The sequence below is a fragment of the Diabrotica virgifera genome, chromosome 2, assembly GCF_917563875.1.
Source record: "Diabrotica virgifera virgifera chromosome 2, PGI_DIABVI_V3a".
Lineage (NCBI taxonomy): Eukaryota > Metazoa > Arthropoda > Insecta > Coleoptera > Chrysomelidae > Diabrotica > Diabrotica virgifera.
Genome location: NC_065444.1, coordinates 220,138,375 through 220,165,443, shown reverse-complemented (window position 1 = coordinate 220,165,443; position 27,069 = coordinate 220,138,375). Strand labels below are relative to the sequence as shown.

Here is a 27,069-nt window from a genome sequence, read left to right as displayed (position 1 = left end):
TTAAAAGGATTTGGTATTAACACTCTTATAGATCTTGTAAAAACCTACAAAATTATTTTTTAATAAACTTTCTAAGATAAAAATTAAAAAGGTTACGGTTAAAAAATCAATATATTTTTTTCAAAAAAAAAAAAGAAATCCAATTGGAAGCATAATAATGTAAGGTAGCTTTGCTTTTAGTCATTGGCCTTATTAATTCTTCTTTATTTATGTATTATTAATATATTTTAAAAGTTTGACTGGTTTAGAATGATTAGGTTTTAAAAAACTAGAGTTAAAAGCGAATAACGACTTTTTGTAGTTTGGTAAAAAATGCAATTTTTTTCAAAATAGAAAGATTAGCATCAGATATACGAAAAAATGTTTTGATATGAAATTGTGGGTTATTTAATTCCCAAGAACTTGGATTGAAAAAATTTTTTCTACGGCAAAAATTGAGTGAATGGTAAATGAGTATATATCGAAAAACATTGATTTTTTCTATATAAAACTAACATTTTCGATAGCGAATAAATCGAAAAGTATTAATTTTATCAAAAAAATGTATAGAACATTTTTTGCTTAGAATTAATGTTTTTATCAACTTTCGCAGTCAAAATATAATAAAAAATTTCCACCCTTAAAATGGGGTGGCTACCGACCCCATGGTAAAAGCGCCTATAAAAGCGGCATCATATAGATTTTGATCCTTGAACTATCCACTACTTATTCTCAAATATTCAAGCAAATCGATCCATTCTGTAAAAATTGCGAGGTGAAATGCTTCGGTTCCTGGACTATAGTACCATTAGTTAAACACAATATTTTAAAAACTTTTTTGCCTCTTAGTACTTTTTCGAAAAGTCAGTTTTTATCGAGATATTTTGAATATTTGTCAAATCCACCACATATTTGTATATGGCTAAGTACGATTATGGAGACTTGGTAATAAATATGAAAATTTATTTATGATTTACAGTTTTAGGTATATTTTGAACTATATTAAAAAAGAAGTAATATCTCGATAAAAAGTGCCTTCTCGAAAAAATACAAAGAGGCAAAAAAGTTTTAAAAACACTGTGTTTAACTAATGGTACCGCAGTAAAAGTTTAATTGGAACATACACAAACATTTGGGGGGTTTAAAGGAACAAAACCCCCATAAAATTTTTATGTAAACATATTAAAAAAGAAGCCTCAACTCGATAAAAACTGCCTTATCGAAAAAATACTAAGAGGCAAAAAAGTTTTAGAAATATTGATTTTAACCAATGGTACCACAATAATAATTTAATTGGAACGTACACAAAAGTTTGGGGGGGTTTAAGGGAACAAAACCCCCATAAAATTTTTATGGGGTGCACCAATTTCACTATAATTCTTTTTTAAGATATTCCTGCCATATGAATGCCACATGTCCATTTTCAATAAAAAAATCTCAGTTTTCGATATATTCGAAAAAATCGATTTTGATTTTGTAACTTCAAAGGGCTGTAACTTTTTTTATGTGCACATTTGTACTAAGGTAAGTTAGGTTCAATCGATCTATTTTTGGTCCCAGAATATGTGATTAAATTTATGACCTGTATTTTTGTTACAGCCTGTATTACCTATGTAATAACAAAAATGTATTGTTTATACTAAAGAAAGGATGTTTACCGTTGTAATTTTGAAAAATATTTTCCGGATGTTTTGGTTAATCTTCAATGTATTTTGATAGGTGTATTGATAGTAGGTAAGTGAAACATTTGTAGCAAAAAAATTGGATATTTTCAGACCCAATTGAAGTAAACAAACCCAATAAATGATTTGTTTATTCACAAAAGATTATCAGTCTAGTTTTATGACAAATACAGTAGAACTCAGAATATCCGTGCTCGTCGGGACCGGACGTGGCACGGATAATTGAAAAGCACGGATAATCCAAACATATGTACACACATCCATATGTGCCTACTTCTTCTTTCGGTGCCATATTAGGTCCCCATAACGTTGGCAATAACATTGGCGAGTTGTTCGTGTCTTTAGCTACTACTCGGAATAGTTGTTCGACACAGCGTATTCCTGTCCAATCGCAATGTTCTTGAGTCATTGAGCTAATTAGAAGCTTCTAATTTCTTTGCGGCCCTAGATGTTACCTTTCATTACAAGCAAAATAATGTTCTATTGTTTGCTTGCCAACTTAAAAAGATAATGATGCGACACTTTCCACTTCTTTTTAAGGGGATGGGTACGAAGTTTCTGCTCCAATAGTATTCAAATGGGATTAATTTTTTTCGAATCCTGAGAAAACTAATAAGTATTTTTGAAAAATTTAAATGCAGAATGAAAGATTACGTTATTAGCGAGGGCTGAAAGTTCCTGAGAACTTCTATAATGTTTACTTTAATAAGTTACAGGGGTGAAAAACTAAGAGAAAATTTAGTGTGATTTTTAATTTCAAATATCTCATTCAAAATAAACGTTTTATTTATTCTAAGGGACTTTCGGCCCTCGGTAATAATTTAGTATTTCATTCTGCGTTTAAAATTTTCAAAAATATTTATTGGTTTTTTCAGGATTCGAAAAAAATGAACACAATGTCCGTGGTAATATTTTCCAAATCTATCTTTGTCATACAACGCACTCAGTCGAATAGAATATTGTCAGCATATTCGCGATTAAACCTGAATATAGAGGGCAGGTCGAATGCAGGAAAATATCCGATATAAATGGTATAAACAAACATTCAATTGAGGAACAGAACAATACCGGTTTGATTTATAGTCCGTTCTTTAACGGTAAAATATTGCAACACCTCTAAATTTTAAAGAACCGCTTGGATTGACATGAAATTTGGCATACACATAGCTAACAAGTCAAAGAAAAAAAGTGATATTGTGCCGATATGTGCTTTTGCTCTGGGGGTTGTTTTCACCTCCTCTTGGGGGTGAAAAAATATTCGTCCAAAGAAAGTCAGGAAATGGATAAACTGGCTAATTTTAAGTAATTTTTGTTCTATAGAGTTTTTTCACTAAGTCAATACTTTTCGAGTTATTTGGCAGTGAATATGTTCATTTTTTCAACAAAATAACCACGCTTTTAGACGGTTTTTCGCAAATAACTCAAATAGTAAGTGTTTTGTCGAAAAAACATTCTTAGCAAAAATATAGCCTGTAAAAAATTCTAAAAAAATGGTGTATACATCCCGTCTCTACACCTAGTAGAAGCAGAGTTATAGCTAATGAAAAATAGACTCATATTCGTCAAATTCAAAAATGGAATACTTTAACGTGAAATAACCAAAAATGAAGCACATTTCGGGGAAAACTCATTTCAACTTATTTAAAGTGTTTGAAAGCTTCATTTTTGTTTTATAAAAAAAAATTTTTAGCATCAAAATTAAAAAGTTTCGCTCAAAATAAAGTTAGTCCCTTTTGGTTTTGGTAAAAAAATCGAGAAAATCACCCCCTAATTAGTATCTTAAGTGGACTTAATCGTTACGACTTTACAAGTTTCTTGACTCGTGTATATATTGTTTATATGATCTGTAAGCTTCATCGGTTCAAAGTCCTTACTATTGAAAGGGCTGTAGTTAAAAGGGGTTGAACGAGTCACTGATCACGAATGTATGCAAATTTAGAAACACCAAATCTTAATCAATTTTTGTCTAACAGAAAAACAAAAAAATACGTGATATTCAGAAAAGCAAATCTGACGTCTTTTGTTTTTCGAGATTTTTGGTATCTCTAACAATTTTTAAGTTATTTTGAAAAAAAGCATATTTTTCAAAATTTAAATTTTTAAAAATTTTACTTTGAAACCAAATTTTTTCAAAAATAAACACTTTGAATCGATGAAACTTACAGATCATATAAACACAACATAATTAAAATAATTTGTGGTGCGGTAACGATTAATTTCATTTAAGTTGCTAATTAGGGGTTGGTCTTCCCGATTTTTTTTTGCAAAAACAAAAGGGACCAACTTTATTTTGAGCGTAACTTGCTTAAATTTAATGCTAGAAACTTTTTGTAAAAACAGAAATAAAGGTTTTTTTAAACACTTTAAAAAAGTTATAATAGGTTTTTCCCAAAAAGTGCTTAATTTTTTCGATATTTCACGTTGAAATATTCTATTTGAAATTTGGTGAATATGAATCTATTTTTCATTGGCTATAACTCTAGTTCTACGAGATCCAGAGACCTAGCGCGTACACCATTTTTTTTTTACTTTTTTATAGGCTATATTTTTGCTAAGAACATTTTTTTCGACAAAACACTTACTTTTTGAGTTATTTGCGAGAAACCGTCTAAAAATGTGGTTATTTTGTTGAAAAATGAACATATTCACTCGCAAATAACTCGAAAAGTGTTGACTTGGCGAAAAAGCTCTATAGAACAAAATATACTTAAAATTAGTTAGCTTACCCATTTCCGGACTTATTTTGGACATATATTTTTTCACCCCCAAGAAGGGGTGAAAGTCACCCCCAGGGCAAAAGCACACATCGGCACAATATCACTGTTTTTCTTTGACATGTAAGCTATACGCATACCAAATTTCATGTCAATCCAAGCGGTTCTTTAAAATTTAGAGCAAAAACCGTGAAAGAATGGACTATTAAAATATTTTAATGTACTCATAACGCTGAAATTTACTTATTATTTTTAAAAAGTGACCAAATTTCATTCCGATCAACAATTTTCTGGTTTGTTTATACCACTTATAGTAGTTCAAATTTATTCCACCAGAGGTCAGATACTTTGTTTTTCATCGCAAATTGTCAGTCAGACAGTGACAATCAGTGACAATTTGAAATATTTGACATGGCATCGGGAATATTTTGAGTTGTTGATTAAATAATATTGATAGTGTATTTGATAAATAATTGATTTAAGACATGAACTTAATAAAAAGTTATTTATTGTTTATTATTTATGGAAGATCAAAAGCAGAGAATACACCAGGATATATTCAGTGATCCAAGTATTTTGTTGTTAAAGATGTTCAAAATTGTAAGCGTTTCATAGTAACAATATATTATTAAAAAATCACTTTATCACTTTTCCTCTTTTCTCGATTGATTATTAGTTTTTGTTGTACAGTAGATAAATTATTACAATCACTGAATACATAGTTAGTGAAAAAATTATCATATTAATTAACTGAATTAATAATTAAGGCAATTAATTATACAAGTAACAGTTATCCAAGAACATTCAAAAGCCATCTTTAAAGTTAATGATGACATTGTCAAGTAAAGTTTACATATCCATAATAATTGAAAACATTATAAATTATATTACTGCTCTGATAAAAGAAATAATATGAAACTTTTCTATACGTCACAAAATGCGCAATAATTAGTTATTCTAATCTAGCTAAAAACTTCAAATCAATGAAGACTCTTATTTCTTTTTCTTGAGGAACAGATAATATTTTGAAGATGTCTTAATGTTAATTTTTATACAGTGATGAGTGCGCTAAGAACTAGCAAAATATCGCAAAAGACGGAAAACATAATACCTACGTTGTGAAATGAAAAGAGATAAAACTAGTAGAGGTGGGAAATTATCAACACAATGTATATTTCTTACACTACAGGGTGTAACGAAAATACAGGTCATAAATTAAATCACATATTCTTCTGAGACCAAAAATAGTTCGAATGAACCTAATTTACCTTAGTACAAATATGCACATAAAAAAAGTTACAGCCCTTTGAAATTACAAAATAAAAATCGATTTTTTCGAATATATCGAAAACTATTAGAGATTTTTTATTGAAAATGGACATGTGGCATTCTTATGGCAGGAACATCTTAAAAAAGAATTATAGTGAAATTTGTGCACCTCATAAAAATTTTATGGGGGTTTTGTTCCCTTAAACCCCCCCAAACTTTTGTGTACGTTCCAATTAAATTATTATTGTGGTACCATTAGTTCAATTCAATATTTCTATAACTTTTTTGCCTCTTAGTATTTTTTCGATAAGGCAGTTTTTATCGAGTTGCGGCTTCTTTTTTAATATGTTTACATAAAAATTTTATGGGTGTTTTGTTCCTTTAAACCCCCCAAATGTTTGTGTATGTTCCAATTAAACTTTTACTGCGGTACCATTAGTTAAACACAGTGTTTTTATAACTTTTTTGCCTCTTTGTATTTTTTCGAGAAGGCACTTTTTATCAAGATATTACTTCTTTTTTAATATGGTTCAAAATATACCTAAAAATGTAAATCATAAATAAATTTTCATATTATTACCAAGTCTCCATAATCGTACTTATAGCCTAATAAAATAAAAAAAAGTCAAAATGTAAATTCGTACAGGTTAAAACAAATTTTATATCAAAGTTTAGGTGGGTACAAAAGATATTTTCAAGAAAGTATCCAAATCATACAAGGGGATCATTGTTTAAATAATTAAAAAGGGGTCATTTTTGCAAAAAAAAATACTTTTTTAACTGCTGAGGTAATCCACTTATCGATGATGGTCTATGCGATTTTTTTCTGCAAAGTTGAAGAGAAAATCTTTCACAAAAGACTTACTAAATTAAATTTGACCCCCTATATATTTAAATAATTGTATATAAATCTTTAAAAACAAATTTGCAAAAAAATATTTTCAGCGTTTTAAATAAGCACTATAAAATATCTTTTTTTATAGACTAAGTTGCGATATATTACCAGTATTAAGCAAAAAAAATTGGTCCAAAAATATTTAATATTTTTTCAGATATTCAATTTGTTTATTAAATGTTACTATATTTTCAATTGCAAAAACGCGGTTGTTGCCAAAGAAATATTCACCTGCTTAAGATCTCATTATTTTTATTTTTATGTATGTTTTCGATAAATGTATTGATAAATTCAAATTTCAATTAAACTCCCCCCCCCTAAAATGGCATTTGAAAATTATTCAAATTTGTTTATAATTTGTTTTTTTAATAACGTCGCGGGGATTAAGTATTGTGAAATGCCGTTTCGATAATTGGGTTCCTGGGAATTTTTTACTAATTTACAAAATTTTTTTGTCGTCTTTTCTTCTTCTTTTTTTTCTTGGAGTTATATCATTTCGGGCCCTTTTAGGGTTAAATTTTATTAAGAATGTCGAATCTCTGAGTTGTAGATTCTAGACCTAAAAATATTAAGATTTAACTAAAATCTCTTAAATAAAATGTTGCTACTTACTGAGTTACAGGGTGTTTTATTTAAAAATTTAAAAATTATTTTTACCAAGTACTTTAAAACTATTTGACGTATCCTTATCATACTTGGCAGAAAGTGTAGCTATTATACACCCTACTAAATTGTGATTAACAAACGTTTCTAGCTAGTGCCAGAGGCGTACGACAGGGGATAAGGGATGATTGACCCTTCCCAAATTCTACGCCACTGAGTGAATTACTATTTTAGCGGAATTTTTCGATTCTCCAATACTTTGTATGTAAATAACTTTATTGGTATCGATAAAGTCATCAGTTTGAGAGATATTGGAAGTTTAAAATGAATGAATGAATGAATCAAAATAAGTATGCCGTTTCATTTTTAACGTCCAATATCTCGAAAACTAATGACTTAATCGTTACCAGTAAAGAGTATATTATTTACATAGAAAGTATTAGAGAATCGAAAAATTTCACTAAAATAGTAATTGCCTCAGTGGCGTAGAATTTGGGAAGAGTCAACCATTAACTATCCCCTTTCGTACGCCTCTGGTAGTAGCTAGAAACTTTTGTTTATCACAATTTAGTAGACTGTATAGTAGCCACACTTTCTGCCAAGTATGATAAGGATACGTCAAATAGTTTGAAATTACTTGGTAAAAATAATTTTTAAATAAAACACCCTGTAACTCAGTAAGTAGCCACATTTTATTTAAGTGATTTTAGACCAATCTTAATATTTTTAGGTCTAGAATCTACAACTTAGATATTCAACATTATTAATGAAACTTAACCCTAAAAGGGCCCGTAGTAATATAACTCCAAGAAAAAAAAAGAAGAGAAAAAAAAGACAAAAAAATTTGTTAATTAGTGAAAAATTCCCAGGAATCCAATTATCGAAACGGTATTTCAAAATGCTTAATCTCCGCGACGTTATTAAAAAAACAAATTATAAACAAATTTGAATAATTTTCAAATTCCATTTTAGGGGGAAGTTTAATTGAAATTTGAATTTATCGGTACATTTATCGAAAATATACAAAAAAATAAAAATAATAAGATTTAATACAGGTGAATACTTCTTTGGAAACAACCGCGTTTTTGCAATTGAAAATAGAGTAACATTTAATATACAAATTCAATATCTCAAAAAATATTAAATATTTTTGGACCAATTTTTTTTTGTTAATACTGATAACACAGTGCAACTTCTCCTGTAAAATAAGGTATTTTATAGTGCTTATTTAAAACGCTAAAAATAATTTTTTGCAAATTTGTTTTTAAAGATTTATGTATAATTATTTAAATAAATAGGGGGTCAAATTTAATTTTGTAAGTCTTATTTGAAAAATTTACCCTTCAACTTTGCAGAAAATAATCCTATATACCTTCATTAGTTATTGAATGACCTCAGCAGTTAAAAAAGTAAGTTTTTTGCAAAAATGACCCCTTTTTAATTATTTAAACAATGATCCCCTTGTATAATTTGGATACTTTCTTGAAAATATCTTTTGTACCCACCTAAACTTTGATATAAAATTTGTTTCAACCTGTACGAATTTACATTTTGATTTACATGTAGTGTAATTTTATTTTACTAGACTATTAGCCATATACTTTATTTCACTCAGAAATTTCTTTACAATAAATACAGATGAGCTTTAAGAGGCCATCCCAGAAAGCTAAGAAGAGAACTCTGCAGAACCAACATCAGGTTAAACTTTTTATCAAATAGGGTTGTTTATGCTTGGAATTCATTACCGGCTTATGTCGCTATGGCGCCTAGTACAAATAGTTTTAAGAATAGACTCGATAATAATTGATTGTATTTTTAATTTAATTATATGTAAGTCAGCATAAGTGTAAAACAGCTAAGTACCAAAATTTGTTTAGCTTTTAGAGTATAATAGGATTCTAATCCTCTATTCTTATTGAATGTTAATAATAATAATAATAATAATAATAACGGGCAATCAGCTACAGCCCAACCACAACCACAACTACAAGCGAGCCAAACAACAACAAGAGCTCCACCCGCCGAAGGTGCTGCGCTGGATCATCAGCCGGCGCTCACTCAAGCGGGACGACCGAGGCAGCGCATGAAATGGACTGTGTCCATTAATGAAAACATTTTGCGCTTCTATTACAAGGTGACAAACCTCGGTCAAGAAACAATCGGCTACCGACAACAGCTGTATGCCGAATTTTGCAGGACGTACCCAGATATTCAAGTATCGGAGCAAAGAGTATCAGATCAATACCGGGTAATCATAAGGAACAACCTTATCCCAGAGACTAGACGCAATTCGATCAAAAGCGAAGTCGAACGGGAGATTAATAACCAAGAACAAGTTTTAGATCAAGTCCCTAATGAAATCCTCGATGAGCAGACTCCTGAGATTCCCATGCCAGAAACTCAACCTGATAATACACAGCAGGAAAACAACGAGTTGCGCGATAGTCTAGCAAACGAAATGGCTCGTGCCGTACAAGAGTTTAATGGAACAAACCCACTTAGCAGACCACCGCTACCACGAATAAACTCTTGTAAGAAACTAGGTGCGCTGTTACAAATTGTGAACACTGAAGTCCTACCCAACTATGTCGTAGAAGCTCACACGTTGGAATATTTGCATATGCTAATCTACTGTGCAGCAACAGCAATTGCTAATGTAATGGGCGTTAAGATCAGAACACGACGGGTTACTAATAACGAAAGAACTGGTAACAGAATTGCACCCTGGGAAAAAAGACTGCTCGGAAAGATCGAATTATTACGTAAGGATATTGGTATAGTCACAGAATACATACGAGGTGTAACAAGTAGAAAAGTCATCAGAAGAGCTGAAGAAATAATGCTGACTACAGCAAGACACTCAAGATATGATCCAGAAAACAACACAGCCCATCAGTGTCTGGACACATTAAAACAAAAGCTCTCCGTTTATTCAGGACGACTAAGGAGGTACAAAGTTAGTAACAACCGCAAAAGCGACAATGCTCTTTTTGAAAGTTCTGAAAAGGCGTTCTATCGAAAACTCAATTCCACTGTAGAACGTGTTGATAAGACTTACCCAAGCCAAGAAGAAATTCATGAGTTTTGGGGAAATCAACTTTCCACGCCAGCTGCTCTTAACAACAATGCTGGATGGATAGAAGAAACGACACAAAACTGCCAACACTACATTACCACCCTTTACGAACCCTTCACTACTGAAGAAGTCTCAAATACCATCAAAGAGCTTCACAACTGGAAATCTCCTGGACCAGACGGAGTTCAAAACTTTTGGCTCAAGAAGTTTTGGAGTGTTCATGAATGCTTATCAACACTAATTAATCATGTTATTTCTAATCCGCAGGATATACCATCATTCCTAACTCAGGGAACCACTTATTTAATTCCGAAAGATCAAAATAACACTCAAGATCCAGCCAAGTACCGCCCAATTACTTGTCTTCCAACTTTGTACAAATTGGTCACATCCTGTGTAGCCCGGCGTATCTACCAACACTGTGCTCTGAACAATATCATAGAGCCTCAACAGAAAGGATGCGCTAAGGGTTCCATGGGTTGCAAAGAACAACTCATCATCGACTCAGTCATTTCTAACCAGGCATATTCCAAAAAGAGGAATCTTTTTACTGCCTTCATTGATTATAAGAAGGCCTTTGATTCAGTGCCGCATGAATGGCTTATAGATATATTGAGAATATATAAAGTCGATGATAATATAGTCACCTTTTTGGAGCATATAATTACGGAGTGGAAGACTAGAATTCACCTACAAATACGTGAAAATAACATCGAAACTGAAAATATCGCAATCAGCCGGGGCCTGTTTCAAGGAGATTCGTTGAGTCCACTGTGGTTCTGTCTAGCTATGAACCCATTATCTCAGCTATTGAACTCCACAGACGCAGGTTTTAGCATCAAAAATAACAACAATGTGGTGGCGAAGCTTAATCATTTATTGTATATGGATGATTTGAAATTATTGGCTTCCACTCGAAACCAACTCGATGAGATGCTAAAAACTGTAGAAACTTTTTCTAATGATATTAGCATGCACTTCGGACTAGACAAGTGCCGTATTTTAAATATAGTCAGAGGAAAAGTACAGCCCGGAGGATTCGATATGCAAAATGGCCAGAACATCGAGGCCATGGGTGAAAACGATATGTATAAATATCTTGGAGTAAAGCAAGCGCGGAGAATTGACCATAAACAAATGAAAACAGAGATAACTACTGAGTTTATACGAAGGGTAAAACAGCTGCTTCGCTCACACCTTAATAGTAGAAATTTGTTTAAGGCACTAAACACCTACGCATGTTCTGCGCTTAGCTATTCATTCGGCATTGTTAAGTGGACAAAAACGGACATAGAAAATCTTCAGCGAAAAGTAAGAACGCACCTCACAAAGGCACAAAAACACCATCCAAAAAGTGCAGTAGAAAGAACGACATTACCACGGAATTTAGGAGGAAGAGGACTTATGGATATAGGTGAGCAATTAGACAAACAAATTGCTAATTTAAGATCTTATTTTCAGATGCAGGCTGAAACATCTACTCTACATCGCGCTATCTGCGCAGTAGATGACACAACACCGATAAAACTGAGGGAAGCAGAACTTCGCATAAACCACCTTACTAAGGACGAAAAAGTGCGCGCCTGGATGGGTAAACCTCTGCACGGGCGACATCCCAATGAGGTCAGCCAAGATTATGTCGACAATATAGCGTCGAACTACTGGTTGACATCAGGAAAGATGTTCCCTGAAACGGAGGGTTCATTACTGGCCATTCAGGATCAGGTTATACCAACCAGAAATTACCTGAAATATATCATCAAAGACCCTCATGTTCAAAACGACAGATGCCGATATGGATGTCAAGCCCAAGAAACCATCCAACATCTTACAGGGGGCTGCCAGGCATTTGCTGCAACTGAGTACAAGGAACGGCATGACGCAGTGGGAAAAATCCTTCATCAGGAGATAGCTATCAAGCTGGGACTTCTCCAAACCGACAATCTCCCATATTATCAATACGTCCCTGAGAGTATGCTTGAGGATGGCAACTACAAGCTATACTGGGACCGCACTGTGCTCACAGACCAAACAGTGGCGCATAATAGACCAGATCTCGTATTAGTCAATAAATTAACCAGACAAACAACCCTCATTGATGTGGCGATTCCTAACAACAATAATCTACGTACTAAATTTACTGAAAAGATCGCCAAGTACAGAGATCTGGAAATTCAAATACGGAGACAATGGAGAATGCAAAGTACGCAGACGATACCGATTATTATGTCTACTACTGGAGTCATTCCGAAGACCCTCCTCGAAAGCATAAAAAAGCTGGGTCTTAATGAACATCTTTATAAGACCATGCAGAAAGCAGTACTACTCGCAACGGCCAGATGTGTACGAAAATTTTTGGGAGATACACCTGCATACCAAGTCACCTAGGGCTCGATAACACGGAAAGAGTCCCACCAGAGCTCAATCCTTTTGATACCGTAGGTATCTGGGATGAGTCAATTTTCCCCTTAGAGGGAGTGTGAGCCGTATGGCTAAATCTGGATAACGGGCTGTAATAAAAAAGGGCTGTAACTTTTTTCATGTGCACATTTGTACTAAGGTAAGTTAGGTTCAATCGAACTATTTTGGGTCCCAGAATATGTGATTAAATTTATGACCTGTATTTTTGTTACACCCTGTATACTGTGACAATTGAAACATATTCGCGATTAATATCTGTGGCAATAAGTTTATCTAATGCCATCCCCTCTTTGTGAACACACACACATATTCGCGATTTTCGAATTGATTTGCGAGAATTAAAAAAATCTATTGATGATTAAACAAATGTTCTCATCCATAACTTTACCTTCACTCATTCCCATCGATGACTTTATCCCGACACACGGCAATAGGCTTTATAATATCACAAAATCTATTTGACATTAATTGACAATTGTTTTGATATCATTTTCCATAGCCTAACTCTGATTTTAATTAGATAATTATGAAAAAATCAATGTATGTTGATGTAATTGAATCAAAAGCCACGATTTAGTGATTTTTTTTATTATTGTTTGAAATAAATTTTGAAAACCGTAAGGGTAATGTTTTCTATAAATATTAGTAAAAAATGCAATAATAATTAATATGGGAACTTATAAAAATATGTTGATTATCACTTGTTTATGGTAATCGTCATAAACTGCAAATTCCAAAGGTGGGCCAACTGAAATGGGAAGTGGCTCGTATGCCGTTTTAAATTTAAAACCATATGGGCCATTAAATGGACGTGAAATACGGCGATACCCTGTAATTTTCCGTGTGACCACCGAATTGCATGAAAGTTTGGATTCAGGTTCCTCTTACCCTCTACTTCATTATTTGACTTGAGTCCAGGGTTGCTTTTACTTGAGGGGTGAAATCCACCCCTTCTCGGGTGTGAAAAAACATACGTTTAATATAAGTCCGAAAATGGATAAAACGCCTAATTCTAACCGACTAATCGATTTTTGTTCTATTGTTTGTTTTTTAACCAAGAGGAGTGATTCAAATTTACCGCGCTGGAATGCTTATTTGTAATTGGTCCAACCGCAGGTAAGTTTACTCTACCGTTATAAAATTTTGACACCAATGACATTTATCAAGTTTTTACACTTTTGGCATTTCATAGGAGTTATATCGGCAATTTTTGTGTTTTCTTTGTTATTTCTTTAATTTTTAGATTGTTAGTTTGCTTTTATATAAAAAGCAGTTGTTTTTGGAACTCTTTAGCAACGTATTAATTTAATATGATATTTATGGATTACCGTTGAGGGCCGACATGATCAACCAAAAAATAAGATGAATTTGGTTATTTTTCTAGTGACTTTCTTGGGCGTGAATATGTCTTTTAGTTTACTCTTCCTGGTCAAAAAATAAACTAAAGAGTTTTTTCACTAAGTGAATACTTTTCGAGTTATTTGGGAGTGAAAATGTTCATTTTTCAAAAAAACACGTTTTCAGAAGGTTTTTCGCAAATAACTCAAAAAGTAAGTTATTTATCGAAAAAAAATGCCTATGATAATATGACCCGTAGGCGCCCTTCTGGTGAATATAAAATTCTTAATTGTATCTCAAAAAATGTGCAATAACTACCTCTTAAAACCCACCAAATTTTGCATATTTCAACCGATTTTAGAGCAATCAATATATCGTCAGTTTGTCAGAAAAAATTGAATACCTTTACTATGACTGTCATTATTTTTTCATACAGAATTAATTACCCCTTAAAGTATGTCATACTTATTTAAAAAAAACCTGTATTGATGAAAAACATGGCTAGTTGTTCAAGTACCTAACTTTTTCATTATCCAACATAAGCGAATGAATCAAAAAACAAAATGTTAAGAAAACCCGAGGATATAGTTGGGTTTTAATTTCAGTATTTTATAAATGCTAGAATATTCCACAGGGTGTGACGAACTTTGAGACAAAAAAAAAGTTTGATTTGTACACCCGGTATACAGTTACAATTTACCTGTCTATAATACTATTACAGCGATATTGTTAAAGAATAACGCTGTAACATATTAAAAGAATCACTTAATCAAACAACAGGTTTAGGAAATTCGAGACATGAAAAATGGCCCATTTTTAAGGTGGGCAGTTAATTTTGCCGGTGAGTGTATATGTGCCATAAAAATTAAACTGTGCGAAAATAGTGAATATTGTAAAACAAAAATCATAAATAGAATACTTACGATCACTAGGCATCCCCAACTTGGTTAACATTTTGGTAGTAATGTTGGTATAATATTCATTATAGGGTGTGTATAATATATACGTTCCAGCCACATCTATGTTATAATTTATACCATCTATCCTGCCATACGTGGGATTGGGAACTTCTATTTTGTTCAAGCCTGTGATTTGACTTCTGCCGTAGGCAATCAATAAAAATAGGCATACTGGCAGGAATGATTCTATAATTGTTAGAAACCAATGCCTTTTTCTTATTATGTAGTTTTTCCAAACAACGACTTCCAGTTGTAAAAGACTCATTGTTAAAACCAAAGAAAACACCTAAAACGGATCATATTAAAAAAATGTCCTTTAATATATGAAAAATATCAAAAAATTTCAATATAATATAGCTAATAATGTATAGTTCTGAAACGGTGGATCCAGTTCCGCTTAAACCTCTAAAAATTGACGTGTGTTATTTATAAAGGGCGTACTTAAAGCATGAAACATAAAGATACAGACCGTTTAGTTTCTGATTAGATGTAAGAGACTGAAGGAAGTGCTAAAATCGGCAACATTGCTGTATACTATAATAATGGCAGCTATGTACGCATTTGATCCCGCTTGGCGGCGCTAGTATAGTTGGAGGTCAACGTTTTGACAATTCCTGAAGTTTGTATATGGTGTTTTTGATTACGATTTAACAAATAATAAATTATGGCCGAAAAATACGGATCTTGGGCTGTTTGTGCGTTCAAAACGAATTGAGGAGAAGGAATGCGAGTTACTGGAAAAAAGGAAGCCCTTATCGAATGATAAACTATATTAATCATCGTCTCAATGTTTTATTTCTATAGCTCAGAGGGTATATTTTATATATGAGGGTATTTATTTTGTATTGACTCACTCCCCCCACGAGTGTAGTGTGTATATGATATCTGCCTTACTTTTTTATCAATTTAAAATTCTCAAATAAGTGCGCTCAGCATTAATTTTTGTGTTTATCACATTTAAAAATGTGATATTTTCAAAATATGGCCGCCATGACAGTTGCGCATTTGGGGTAAATTTGGTTTAAACATGGGTTGAGCGCAGTTGATTCTGCAATGTTGCCTTATTAAAAAAATATATAATTCCTTATAGAAATATAGAATGTGTGAATTTAATTAAGTGTAATTATTTGGGTGTTTGTCTAGGTGAAAGGCGACCTTAAATTTAAGGTGAAATTAGAAAAAATTAGGGTTAGGTTTGATCAGGTTATGTTTTAGTCATTAAAGAATATTTGAATGGTACTAGGTCACTTTAATTTTTAGTTATTAGTTATTAACTTGTTTATTTTATTTTTGATTAAGTTAGGATTGATCAGGTTATGTTTCAGTCATTTTAAAGCATATTTTAAAGGTAATATGTCACTTAAATTTTCAGTTATTAACTTGTTTATATTATTTTCGATGACGCTAGGTTAGGTTTGGTCAGGTTATGTTTTAGTCACTAAAAAATATTGAGAACTATTTCAAATTATTACTTCACATTTTTCTATATTATTATTTCAAATATAATTTTTTTTATATTTTCACTTCATAAAAAGCGATTGTAGATGTGGCAACAGTGTGAATGTATATAAAATTGCATATCTTAATCCGTGCATTTATAATAAATTTTTATCCGAATTTTATAGTGACGTATTCTATTTTTTACAGTCGAATCTAGGGGCTATACGTAATCTGTTTCAACAAATTTTTATTGCAAATACGTGCATTTATTGTCAGCACATATTTATCCCTTCTTATTGCTACAATTAACTTTTTTCTCATCAGAAAGCCCTCGAAACTCCATAAGATGACGTGTCCTAGTAGCGATCCTGGTCACCAGATACTCCGGAGTTCAATTCTGATATCATATTCGTGTTTAGAAACCCCAAAAATACTTAAGTAATCCGTTTGCATCAATTTAATACCGAAAGCCCTCGAAACTCCAGAAGATGACGTACCTTGCAGTGACCTTGGGCACCAGGTGATCGAGAGGTCTGTTCTAATGGCATATTCGTGTTTAACGACTATAAAACCCCCGAGTAATCCATTTTTATCAATTTACTGCCGAAATCTCTCAAACTCCAAAAGAGGACACCCCTTGCAGTGAGCTTGGTCGAGTTGATTTCTCTGTCTTCACAAAGAGAAATCAACTCAACTTTTACCTTTCTCTTTGTGAAGACAGAGAAATCAACTCAACCACCCACATACACGTGGTATAGTCATATGATGCTTTGAGGTATATCTTGTTTAAATTTCATCCATCGCCAGGGTTTAATATATAACACGCCAATATAAGACTTTTGGTCGGCGTTTTAACCCATGTATTTTTGGTGGCTTAGCATGTAGAGCTTGCTTAGAACACTGATGATGCTCTCTTTAGAGCGAAAACGTTCTGTTTTTTAATGTAGCCCTTTATTGGGGTTTTAAATAAATATACCTTTTACACAGAAGATTTTCTTCAATTTTTGTAATTAATGGTATACAGCCAGTTACAGGAAATTTTTCCTTATGGAAATCAATTTGATTTCAGCAAGATGAAGCACCTCCTCATTATCTTCGAGGTGTTCGTGACTTTCTCGACAATATATTTCCAAACCCTTATCAGACTATCCAAGAATTGAAAGATAGAATTGCAGAATGGATAGCACTAATTTTCATTCAGAATGGATTTCTATTTCCAACGGCAAGGAGGTCATATCGAACACCACCTTTAACTTTTTCCTGTACACCGAACTAAATCTGTACTTTTTTCATGTATTTTTCCTTGTCATATCTAATACCACTTTTCAATAATTATTGTAGTAGCCTTATAAGGAACTTAAGAATTTTATGAGTTTGTGAATTCCATAAACAAGAGATCTACCCTGTTTTATGAAATGATCCCTTGTTTATGTAATTTCACACCTTGGAACAATAGCTGAGCTAAATAAAGTTTCTTAGATGCCTGGTACTACTAAAGAACATATTAGTAAATCCCAGGGTTAATTTCTTTATTTCTTATTATATACTTATATTATTTTCACTAAAAAGCTTTTATACTTTTCAGTACTATACATTAATAGCTGTATTATGTTAACAGATAAGAGAGCAAACGAAAACACATAATATTTGGGTAGTGTGAAAACAAAAACAAAATAATAAAATAGCAATAAAAAAGATGTATGTTAGTGGTATGTCAAGAGTTAAGTGGTATTCAAATGTCGTTTCAAAAAATTGTATATTTTACCCACTCACTACAGGATATTCTTCCAGTCACAATACAAATATAACTAAAAATATAACTTGAAAACAGCTCAATATTTAATAACTTAGAGTGCAATTGCCATTCAATGACGTGGTTATATTAGACTAAGAGCCGCTATAGGTGAAATTTCTTAATCATTTTAGGCACGACGGGACCCTACAACTTAAATAGTAGAACCTAAAAGAAAAGGTTTGAACACTGTGCCGTCACTTTTCAGTGGCACATGCGTCGACAGTGGCGCATCAAACTTTCCACTTATGGACGGGATACATAAATTAAAAAATACCTTCCCTCACTACCAGAATCCATTTTTTTTCATTTATTTAAGTTCTATGTGATTGAGACATAAGATTCATCGTAATTTTAACCCACCACCCCCTTCCCCCTGCCCCCACCATCAAAAACTTTATTTTTCGATTTTATTTTTTTTTTGGTGGGATGCAATCAATTTTAAGATTTCAAAAAATTCACACGCATAGTTAAGGCTTTTATAAAACACGTCTATTTTTTATAGACCTGTAGGTTATGTTTACATAACCTCAAAAAATTTTTAAAATAACTTTTTTTGGGGATCTACAGATCTAATTTCTTCTTAGTCTTGTGTATTTTATCAAACACTATATTTTTAAATTTTTTCAGATTTTTCTGTAACGCTGGTCACCTTCAAAAATCCAAAAAAAAACTGTTGTTTAAGGGGGTTTTGGGGGGTTTGAACGTGTTTCTCCCATTTTTAAATATTCTAAGGGACTCACTTACTTCAAGTTACATATATCCTATAAAATCGAAATTGACTTTCTATTATGAAGTCTATAAAATAGGGAAAATCCCCCAAAACCCCCCAAAAAGCAGTTTTTCGGATTCTTGAAGGTGGCGAGCATTACGGAAAAATCTAAAAAAAATTAGAAATATAGTGTTTAATAAAACACACAAGATTAAGAAAAAATTAGACCTGCAGCTATTTCCCAAAAAAAGTTATAAGCTTTTTTCAAAAAAAATTTTTTTTTTAATTTTTTGAGGTTATGTACACTCTACCTACGGGTCTGTAAAAAATAGATATGTTTTATAAATGCCTCAACTATGCGCGTGAATTTTTTGAAATCTTAAAATTGATTGCATCCCAGCAAAAAAAAATAAAAACGAAAAATGAAGTTTTTGATGGTGGGGGCAGGGGGAAGGGGGTGGTGGGTTAAAATTACGCTGAATGTTATGTGTTAATCACATAGAACTTAAAAAAATAAAAAAATGAATTCTGTTATTAAGGGAGGGTACCTTTAAATTTATTTATCCCGTCCATAAGTGGAAAGTTTGATGCGCCACTGTCGCCGCATGTGCCACTGAATAGTGACGGCACAGTGTTCAAACCTTTTCTTTTAAAGGTTCTACTATTTAAGTTATAGGGTCCCATCGTGCCTAAAATGATTAAGAAATTTCACCTATAGCGGCTCTTAGTCTATATATTTTTTATCAATTTAAGAATTGTGAAATAAACATTTTAATATTTTAAATATAAAAAAATATCAAGCCTTTAGATTAAAGAGTCCAGCAAATACTACGAAAGGAATACCCTTTAACTATTTAACTAATAGCTATATGGATCTTGCAGCGAGAGATCATGGACCATTTTAACATTTAAAATTAGAAAAATTTTTATTAAAAAAATTTCTTTACTTGTAAAAGGTATATTTTTTTATTAAAGAAAATCTTTCGGGCTACATAACAAGAACATTTTCGGAATGACAATTGCATCTTCAGTGCTGCTACAAGATACACATGGTTAAAGCCACTAAAAGTAATATTATGGGTTAAAACCCTTTAAATGGCATTATATTTATTACATTGTTGCTGATAATATTATAAAATCTTTAAATTTTAACGTGACTTATATGGCAACATACAACTCCCAACTACGGGATTGCTGGCCTGGAGAGAACCTCTCTAAACGGACCTTAGGTAGCAACTCAGTCTGTTAAAACTGACAGTTGCTAGCTAGGTCCGTCTAGAGAGTTTCTCTCCAGGCCAGCAACCCCCTACGCTGCCATGAAGTAAATTACCTTATAGTTTAAACAGTCTATAATATTATCAGCAACAATGTAATATAATCACAATTTTATAACATTTAAAGGGTTTTCACCCCTATATTAGTGGCTTTACTTTATCAGGGGAAGAAATGCCACAGCAAATTTTGCCTTAAGTGAGCAGAATAGAGAAACTCAATGTAAATGCTGTACGAAATGTGTACCACTAAGTACCCATTTCAGTAATTTTTTTGTGGTACATTCTGGCCCCTGAAAAAGTTACTGCCCATGTATACCTTGTAGCAGCATTGAAGATGGGATTTTTATTCTGAAAATGTTCTGTGATGGAGCCAGAAAGGGTTCTTTTTAATAAATATACATTTAATAAAGGATTTTAATAAAAAATTTTGTGATTTGTGGTGTACAGCTGACTATAGGAAATTTTTTTCTTGTGGATTTATTATTTAAAATTAGCTGTTGTCATTTGGTTTTTGTTTGGTTTGGTTGGAAAGAAATAGCTGGACATTTAAAAGTTTCCTTTGCATGCAAAGTTTAGTTATAATCTTGTGTTGAAATTAGCCTAAATAATAGCATCAAAGCATGTTAATATTTACAAGTTAATATAATTTATTTGTTGAATTATGGGTTCTTCTCTTTACTAAGTACTTAAATGTTGTTTTATTGAAACACATTATTTTGGTCTCTGTATTATTTGTTTGCAGGTTATTAAATTAGTATGGGTTAAAATCAAAAATTATTCTTAACGTAAAGCAGAAATCCTACTGTAGGTCTTGTTCTCCTTATTCTGATATTAATATACCTTTTCTTTTTCTTAGAGAAAAAGTCTTAAGACTTGAAATTTGGTACATAGGTTGTTTCTGGTGTAAGGAAGAGTCCTATTGAATTTGTAGTCAATATATCTTCTACTTCTTTTTATAGCTTTTGATTGTGTAAATCATGATATTTTGATAAAAAACCTAAATTTCTATGGAATTCGTGGTATTTCTTTGAATTGGTTTCAATCTTACTTGAATAATAAGAAACAACTGGTTAGACAAATGATACAGACTATAGTCTCAAAAACATTTTATGTGGGGTACCACAAGGTTCAGTATTGAGTCCTCTACTTTTCCCTATCTTTATCAATGGGTGCGTTCACCAGACCAGTGCGCTATGTCAGCGCTTTGAAACTGTTTAATATTTTTCGGGTGAACGTCATGTCAATTTAGGCTAAACTTCAACGTGTTGACGAAGTGGTCGCCATTTTATTGAATGTAGTATTTGCATCGCTTCAATCTTGAACGTGTTTAAGAAATATATTGTAATGGCGCGCTGATTTGAAAATATTTACTTTTACAATGGTTTTAATTATAAAGTAATTGAAACTTAGGAGATACATAATTGTATACGCTCACGAAATTGTAAATCTGTGTATTGAGGAACAATATTTTCCACATAATTCATATTTCTCGTGACAATTATTATTTATTTATGGTGGGAATACTTCATCATCATCCAATGGTTCTGCCAGGTCCAGCACAGCCAGCAGCACTAAAAATTATTTCTTATTCATGTCATTATCAAACAATAATAAAGGTAAAGGTAGTATTATATTATCCATTTTTGAATTAAATTTGTGTAAGACACGTCCAAGTTATCGTTGAACGATAGCACGATATAAAAATAAACAAAAACAACGAATCTCGTTTTAGGTTAAGTTCATAATTCATAAAACATGCGAGAACACAAAACAAAACCAACTATGAAAGTGTCAAACGGAAAAATACCATTCACCAGACTGAACGTAGTTTTAAAGCGCTGAAACACAGCTGTTCAGTTGAAACTTAAACCGATTATTTCTGGTGAACGCAGCCAATGACATCACTAGTTTAAAAATTTTTGGAAAAATTTTTCTGTTTGCTGATGATAGCAGTATTACTTGGAGCAATTCAAATATTGCAACTCTTCATGCTACTATAACTTCTGATCTAGTCAAAATAAAAACCTGGTCCGATTCTAATTTACTCTCTTTTAATGTAGATAAAACAGTAGCATTATCCTGTAAAGGAGCTCTTCAACCCTTACCTCTTAATAACAGCCAGAACAGTACCGTTGATTCTGTAAAATATCTTGGTATTTTTTAGATAGCAACCTTAAATGGTCCCTTCATATCGATGTGTTAAGTAAGAAACTATCTTCAGCTTGCTATGCAATAAGATCTGTTTTGAAGGAACTCAATTTAGCCTCTTCCAAAATAACTATTTTTCTTTGTTCAAATTGGATCTTCGATATGGTCTTCCTTTTTAGGGTTCTGGTACAGCTGCCCAATCCAATGTTATTTTTAAATTACAAAAAAGAGCAATAAGATATCTGTTTGGCCTCAGAAGAACAACACATTGCAGAAGCTACTTCAAGGAGCACTGGATTTTAACACTTCCTTCTTTATACATTTTAGAAACTGTTTGCTTAATTCGTAAACATCTACATGTCTTTCCAGCACGAGATCACTATTCCATCAGAAATTCTTCCTTTGACGTCTATTTACCGATTCCTTCCACCGAGTTAGTAAAGAAATCTATATTATATTCTGCAAAAAAACTATACAACCATCTCCCTGTGCAACTTAAATCTACAACATCTTTCTCTAAGGTCCATAAAATGACGAAAGCCTATCTATATGAAAGACCATATTATTCAGTTGAAGAATTTCTTAATCAATAACTAAGAAATTGCAGTACTCTTACATAAAACTAGTATTTTTCTGTAAAACCTCCGTTAACCGGAACAGCTGACAGTTTTAATAATTTCGTCAATAAAAAGTAAATTTTTATTGCAAAATGGAAACAAATCGATGTTAATTTGTCAACATCGTCAACATTGCTTTCATACAACTAAAGAACACAATTAAATTAAATTATACAATATATGTTTTAACGGAGGTTTTACAGATATCTATATTTGAGTACAGGGTTGGAAAAAACCAGGGTTTTTTATTAAAAGCCCAACCCGACGGGTTTTTTTGGGTTTTAAGGGTTTTTTCGGGTTTTTTTGGGGATTTTCAGTTTTTTATTTTCTGATGAGTTTTTGGCAGTGATGTTATCATTCAAGATTAAGGATACAGATATGTTCCCCGCAACACTTTTCAAAGAAGAACTTGTTAAAAAATTCTCAACAAAGAAATGGTGGAAGCTGATACCAATAAAAAATAAAAAAACAAATAAAAAACCATATGAATTTTGTATTTATATGTTATCTTTGTTCTCATGTCCAGCTTCATCTGCATCTATTGAGCGGATTTTTTCTTCATATGGATTAATATGGACTAAGCTTCGCAACAGATTAGGTGCCGATAGAGCTGCAAACTTGGTAAAAATATATTATCATTTAAGAACCGAGTCCTCGTCCTCGACCGAGTCTAACGAATGGGAATTGGGAATGTGACAAAAATAGAGATTCTGATTTTCCTGATAACTAATATGCTTTGCTGATGCTTTGTTTAACAAGAAACTTGTTTATTTTTTTATTTGTCTATATACCATGTTTAAAATAAGTGTTTTATTAGTTTAGTTTCAGTTTCTCTCGTTTTGTATTCACCTACTACTTACTTCATGGTATTTATGCTAGTTTTTGTTTTTATTCAGAAATAAATATGACGTTCATTCAACTGAAAATTTGCTATTTTTGAAAAACCCCAAAAAACCCAATAATAGTGGGTTTTATCAATTGAAAAAACCCGAAAAAACCCGCTGGGTTTTATAAGATGGGGAAATTCTATGCCAACCCTGTTTGAGTATCATATGTAACAGCTTAACTTATTCTTTCTTAGGGTTGATTATTTGCAATTTATTTAAATTTTGCAATATATTGTCTTTGTTTTACTTATTTATTATTCTTTTAATTTATACTGAGGATTTATGTAATTTTAGTAAATTATATTTGTTATTGTTTCGTTTTTCAACTGTTTGAAAGCTTTGTCTATAAAATTGTACAATTTTCAACCACAATAAAGCATATTTCCATTCTATTCTACATTATTTTGCCTTTTCATTTACTTGTAGTACAAGTTTTAATTTTGAAACACAATACATAATTCCTCGTGGTCCATGGAACAAGTCTATTAAGTTTGGGGTTAGCAAGTATTATTTTCCTCATACTCTTATATTACATACAAGAATTATTTTGGGCCCTTTGGTACTCTATTGTATTGGTTTATTTATTAACACCTTGACTGCCGTAATGTTAAAAAAAGTGGGTCCCTACGGCCACAAGTCTCTCGTTTCTGTGCTTTTGAGACAACTACGGTATGTCACATGGCTGTTATCAACAACATGAGACACAACATGTGTGTTGGCTGCCATGAGGCACACATGTTGTGTCTCATGGCAGCCAACATGTTAAAAAACTATACTCATAAAGCTGACCTGCCCTTCGTATCTATCAACATATAAAAACTAATCATCTGACAGGACTCATATGTTACCACCTGAAATAATCAACAAACACTAACTATCATAGACATTAAGTATGTTAATAGTGATAGTCATAAATTATTTAACTTTACAATAGCTAGAATACCTACTTTGCTTATGGTACTAGAAAAACAACACAAAAGAACAGATACAACTAATTTTCTTTTGTTGTTAAACTAAAAGTAGAGATAAGAAATGCCAAAATAATAGGTGGGAATATAGCATTATAAAAAGCATCAAGGAGATAAAGAAGTCCCAAATATAGGTTACAACAAAATATTATGCAAGGTAAATTAGCAGGTAAATGCACTTCACGATGAAGAAAGACTTCATGGTTGAAGAACTTGCTAGATTGGTATGGTATTGATGCAAGCATGCTATTTAGGGTGGCAGTGAATAAAATTAAGATAGCTATGATGGTAACCTGGCAAAGAACAAGGCACCCAGATGATAGACGAAGATACAATCGAGCTGCAAGGCAGCTAAAAGAAACACTTAGAAGACTTAAAAATAAATCATTCACAGAATATCTACAAAACTTATCACCCTCAGCTGATACTAACCTATAGTCTCTGGAAAGCCACAAAACACCTAAAACAGCCACGAGATCAAATCCCACCAATTAGAAAATCTGATGGTACCTGGGCCAAAACAGATGGAGAAAAGGTAGAAGTTTTCGGTAGATATTTGGAGGAAGTATTTCAACCATTACCACCTGCAAACGGAATTAATGACGACGAAATATATGCATTCCTTGAGGAAAACGAGCAACAAATGGAGCCTATTAAAAACTTCACAATACAAGAAACTTACGACGTTATAAAAAATCACTTAGACCCCAAGAAGGCACCTGGCTATGACCTGATTACCGGCCAAATATTAAAAGAACTTCCTAGAAAAGCAGTCATTATGTTGACGCAACTCTTCAACGCAGTTCTAAGACTGAAGTACTTCCCTGCACAATGGAAGGTAGCAGAAATCATATTAATTCATAAACAGGGAAAACAGCCAAATGAACCTAGCTCCTATCGACCAATCAGTTTACTACCAGTCTTGTCAAAAATAATGGAAAAGTTACTGATTAAGAGACTGATGAAAACTGTCGCAGCAAAAAGCTTAATCTCAGATTATCAATTTGGGTTTCGTCAGAAACACTCGACAGTAGAACAAGTGCATCATGTTGTTAACACAATCATCAAAGCATTAAGATAAAAGTTACTGTGAATCAGCTTTTTTGGATGTCAGCAAAGCCTTTGACAAGGTGTGGCATGAGGAACTCCTTTACAAATTAAAAACGCAGCTACCAACAACAATATATTTGATTCTAAAATCCTACTTAGAAGAACGATACTTCAGAGTCAGATATGAAAATGAAGTAACTAAACTACGCATCATCAAAGCAGGAGTCCCACAAGGAAGTGTCTTAGGCCCAGTCTTATACCTACTCTTCACGGTTGATCTTCCATGTACTGATGACACAGTCACCTCTACGTTTGCTGATGACACAGCTATATTAGCAGTAAACAGAAATCCTGGAGTAGCAACTACAACACTACAAACCAGTCTCAACAATATAGCAACGTGGGCAAGGAAATGGCGAATTACAATAAATGAAAGTAAATCTGCACACATAACATTCACAAAATGCCATGGTGAAACGCCAAGCATCACATTCAACAATGAACGAATACCTAAAACAGACAGCGTAAAATATTTGGGGATACACCTGGACAAACATCTAACCTGGTGTACCCACATATGGAAAAAAAAGAATGTGTGTGTACTTTGTACGCATGTAAGAAGTTATACTTCTATTATATGATTTAAACGAAATTAATATACTTTTTATTTATATTTTGTTTAAATATTAAACTAATTTATACTTACTACTTCTCAAACATTTTTATTAGAACAGTGCCAAAAATTAAAATAATAAAAGAATAAAACACACACAAACACATTAAACAAGCCACAAATGATGTCTGAACATTAATTGTCCAAAATTTTTTTAACTAAATACGTATTTTCTGAAAATACAATTATATAATAAATATACAGTGGAACCTCGATAACCCGGATTAATCGGGACCGCGGCCGATCCGGGTTATCGAAAATCCGGGTTAGCCGGAGAATATAGTAAAAATTAATAAATAACCTCCATTATAATTACAAAAACATGAAACACATATGCACAGTACACATCTAAATTACGTATAGTTGTATAAAGTGTAGAGTTTTGTTCATTTCTTGGTAAAAAACTCAGTCATACTGTAGAGATGTACCGACACCATAATATGGTAGGTCTGGATCCCGCGTACGAAAAAAAAGTTGATAAATAGCAAGCTGAAAATTTGTTATTAGCTTAAGGGTGTCTAGTCGGACAAACATTAATATATGGGAACACTGGAACAGGGGAAGTTTTAACT

The 27,069-nt window shown here is 32.5% G+C and overlaps 1 protein-coding gene across 2 annotated transcripts in view; it reads right to left on the bottom strand.

Moving 5' to 3' along the window:
* The window catches only part of LOC114333923 (phospholipid-transporting ATPase ABCA3), a 249,446-nt gene that overhangs the window by 218,890 nt on the left and 3,487 nt on the right, over positions 1-27,069 (bottom strand). For both annotated transcript variants that reach the window (XM_050644213.1, XM_050644214.1), the window contains exon 2: positions 14,901-15,222. In XM_050644213.1, the coding sequence (XP_050500170.1) occupies positions 14,901-15,201 (301 nt within the window). In that variant the 5' untranslated portion in view covers positions 15,202-15,222. The remainder of the gene's footprint in view (positions 1-14,900; positions 15,223-27,069) is intronic.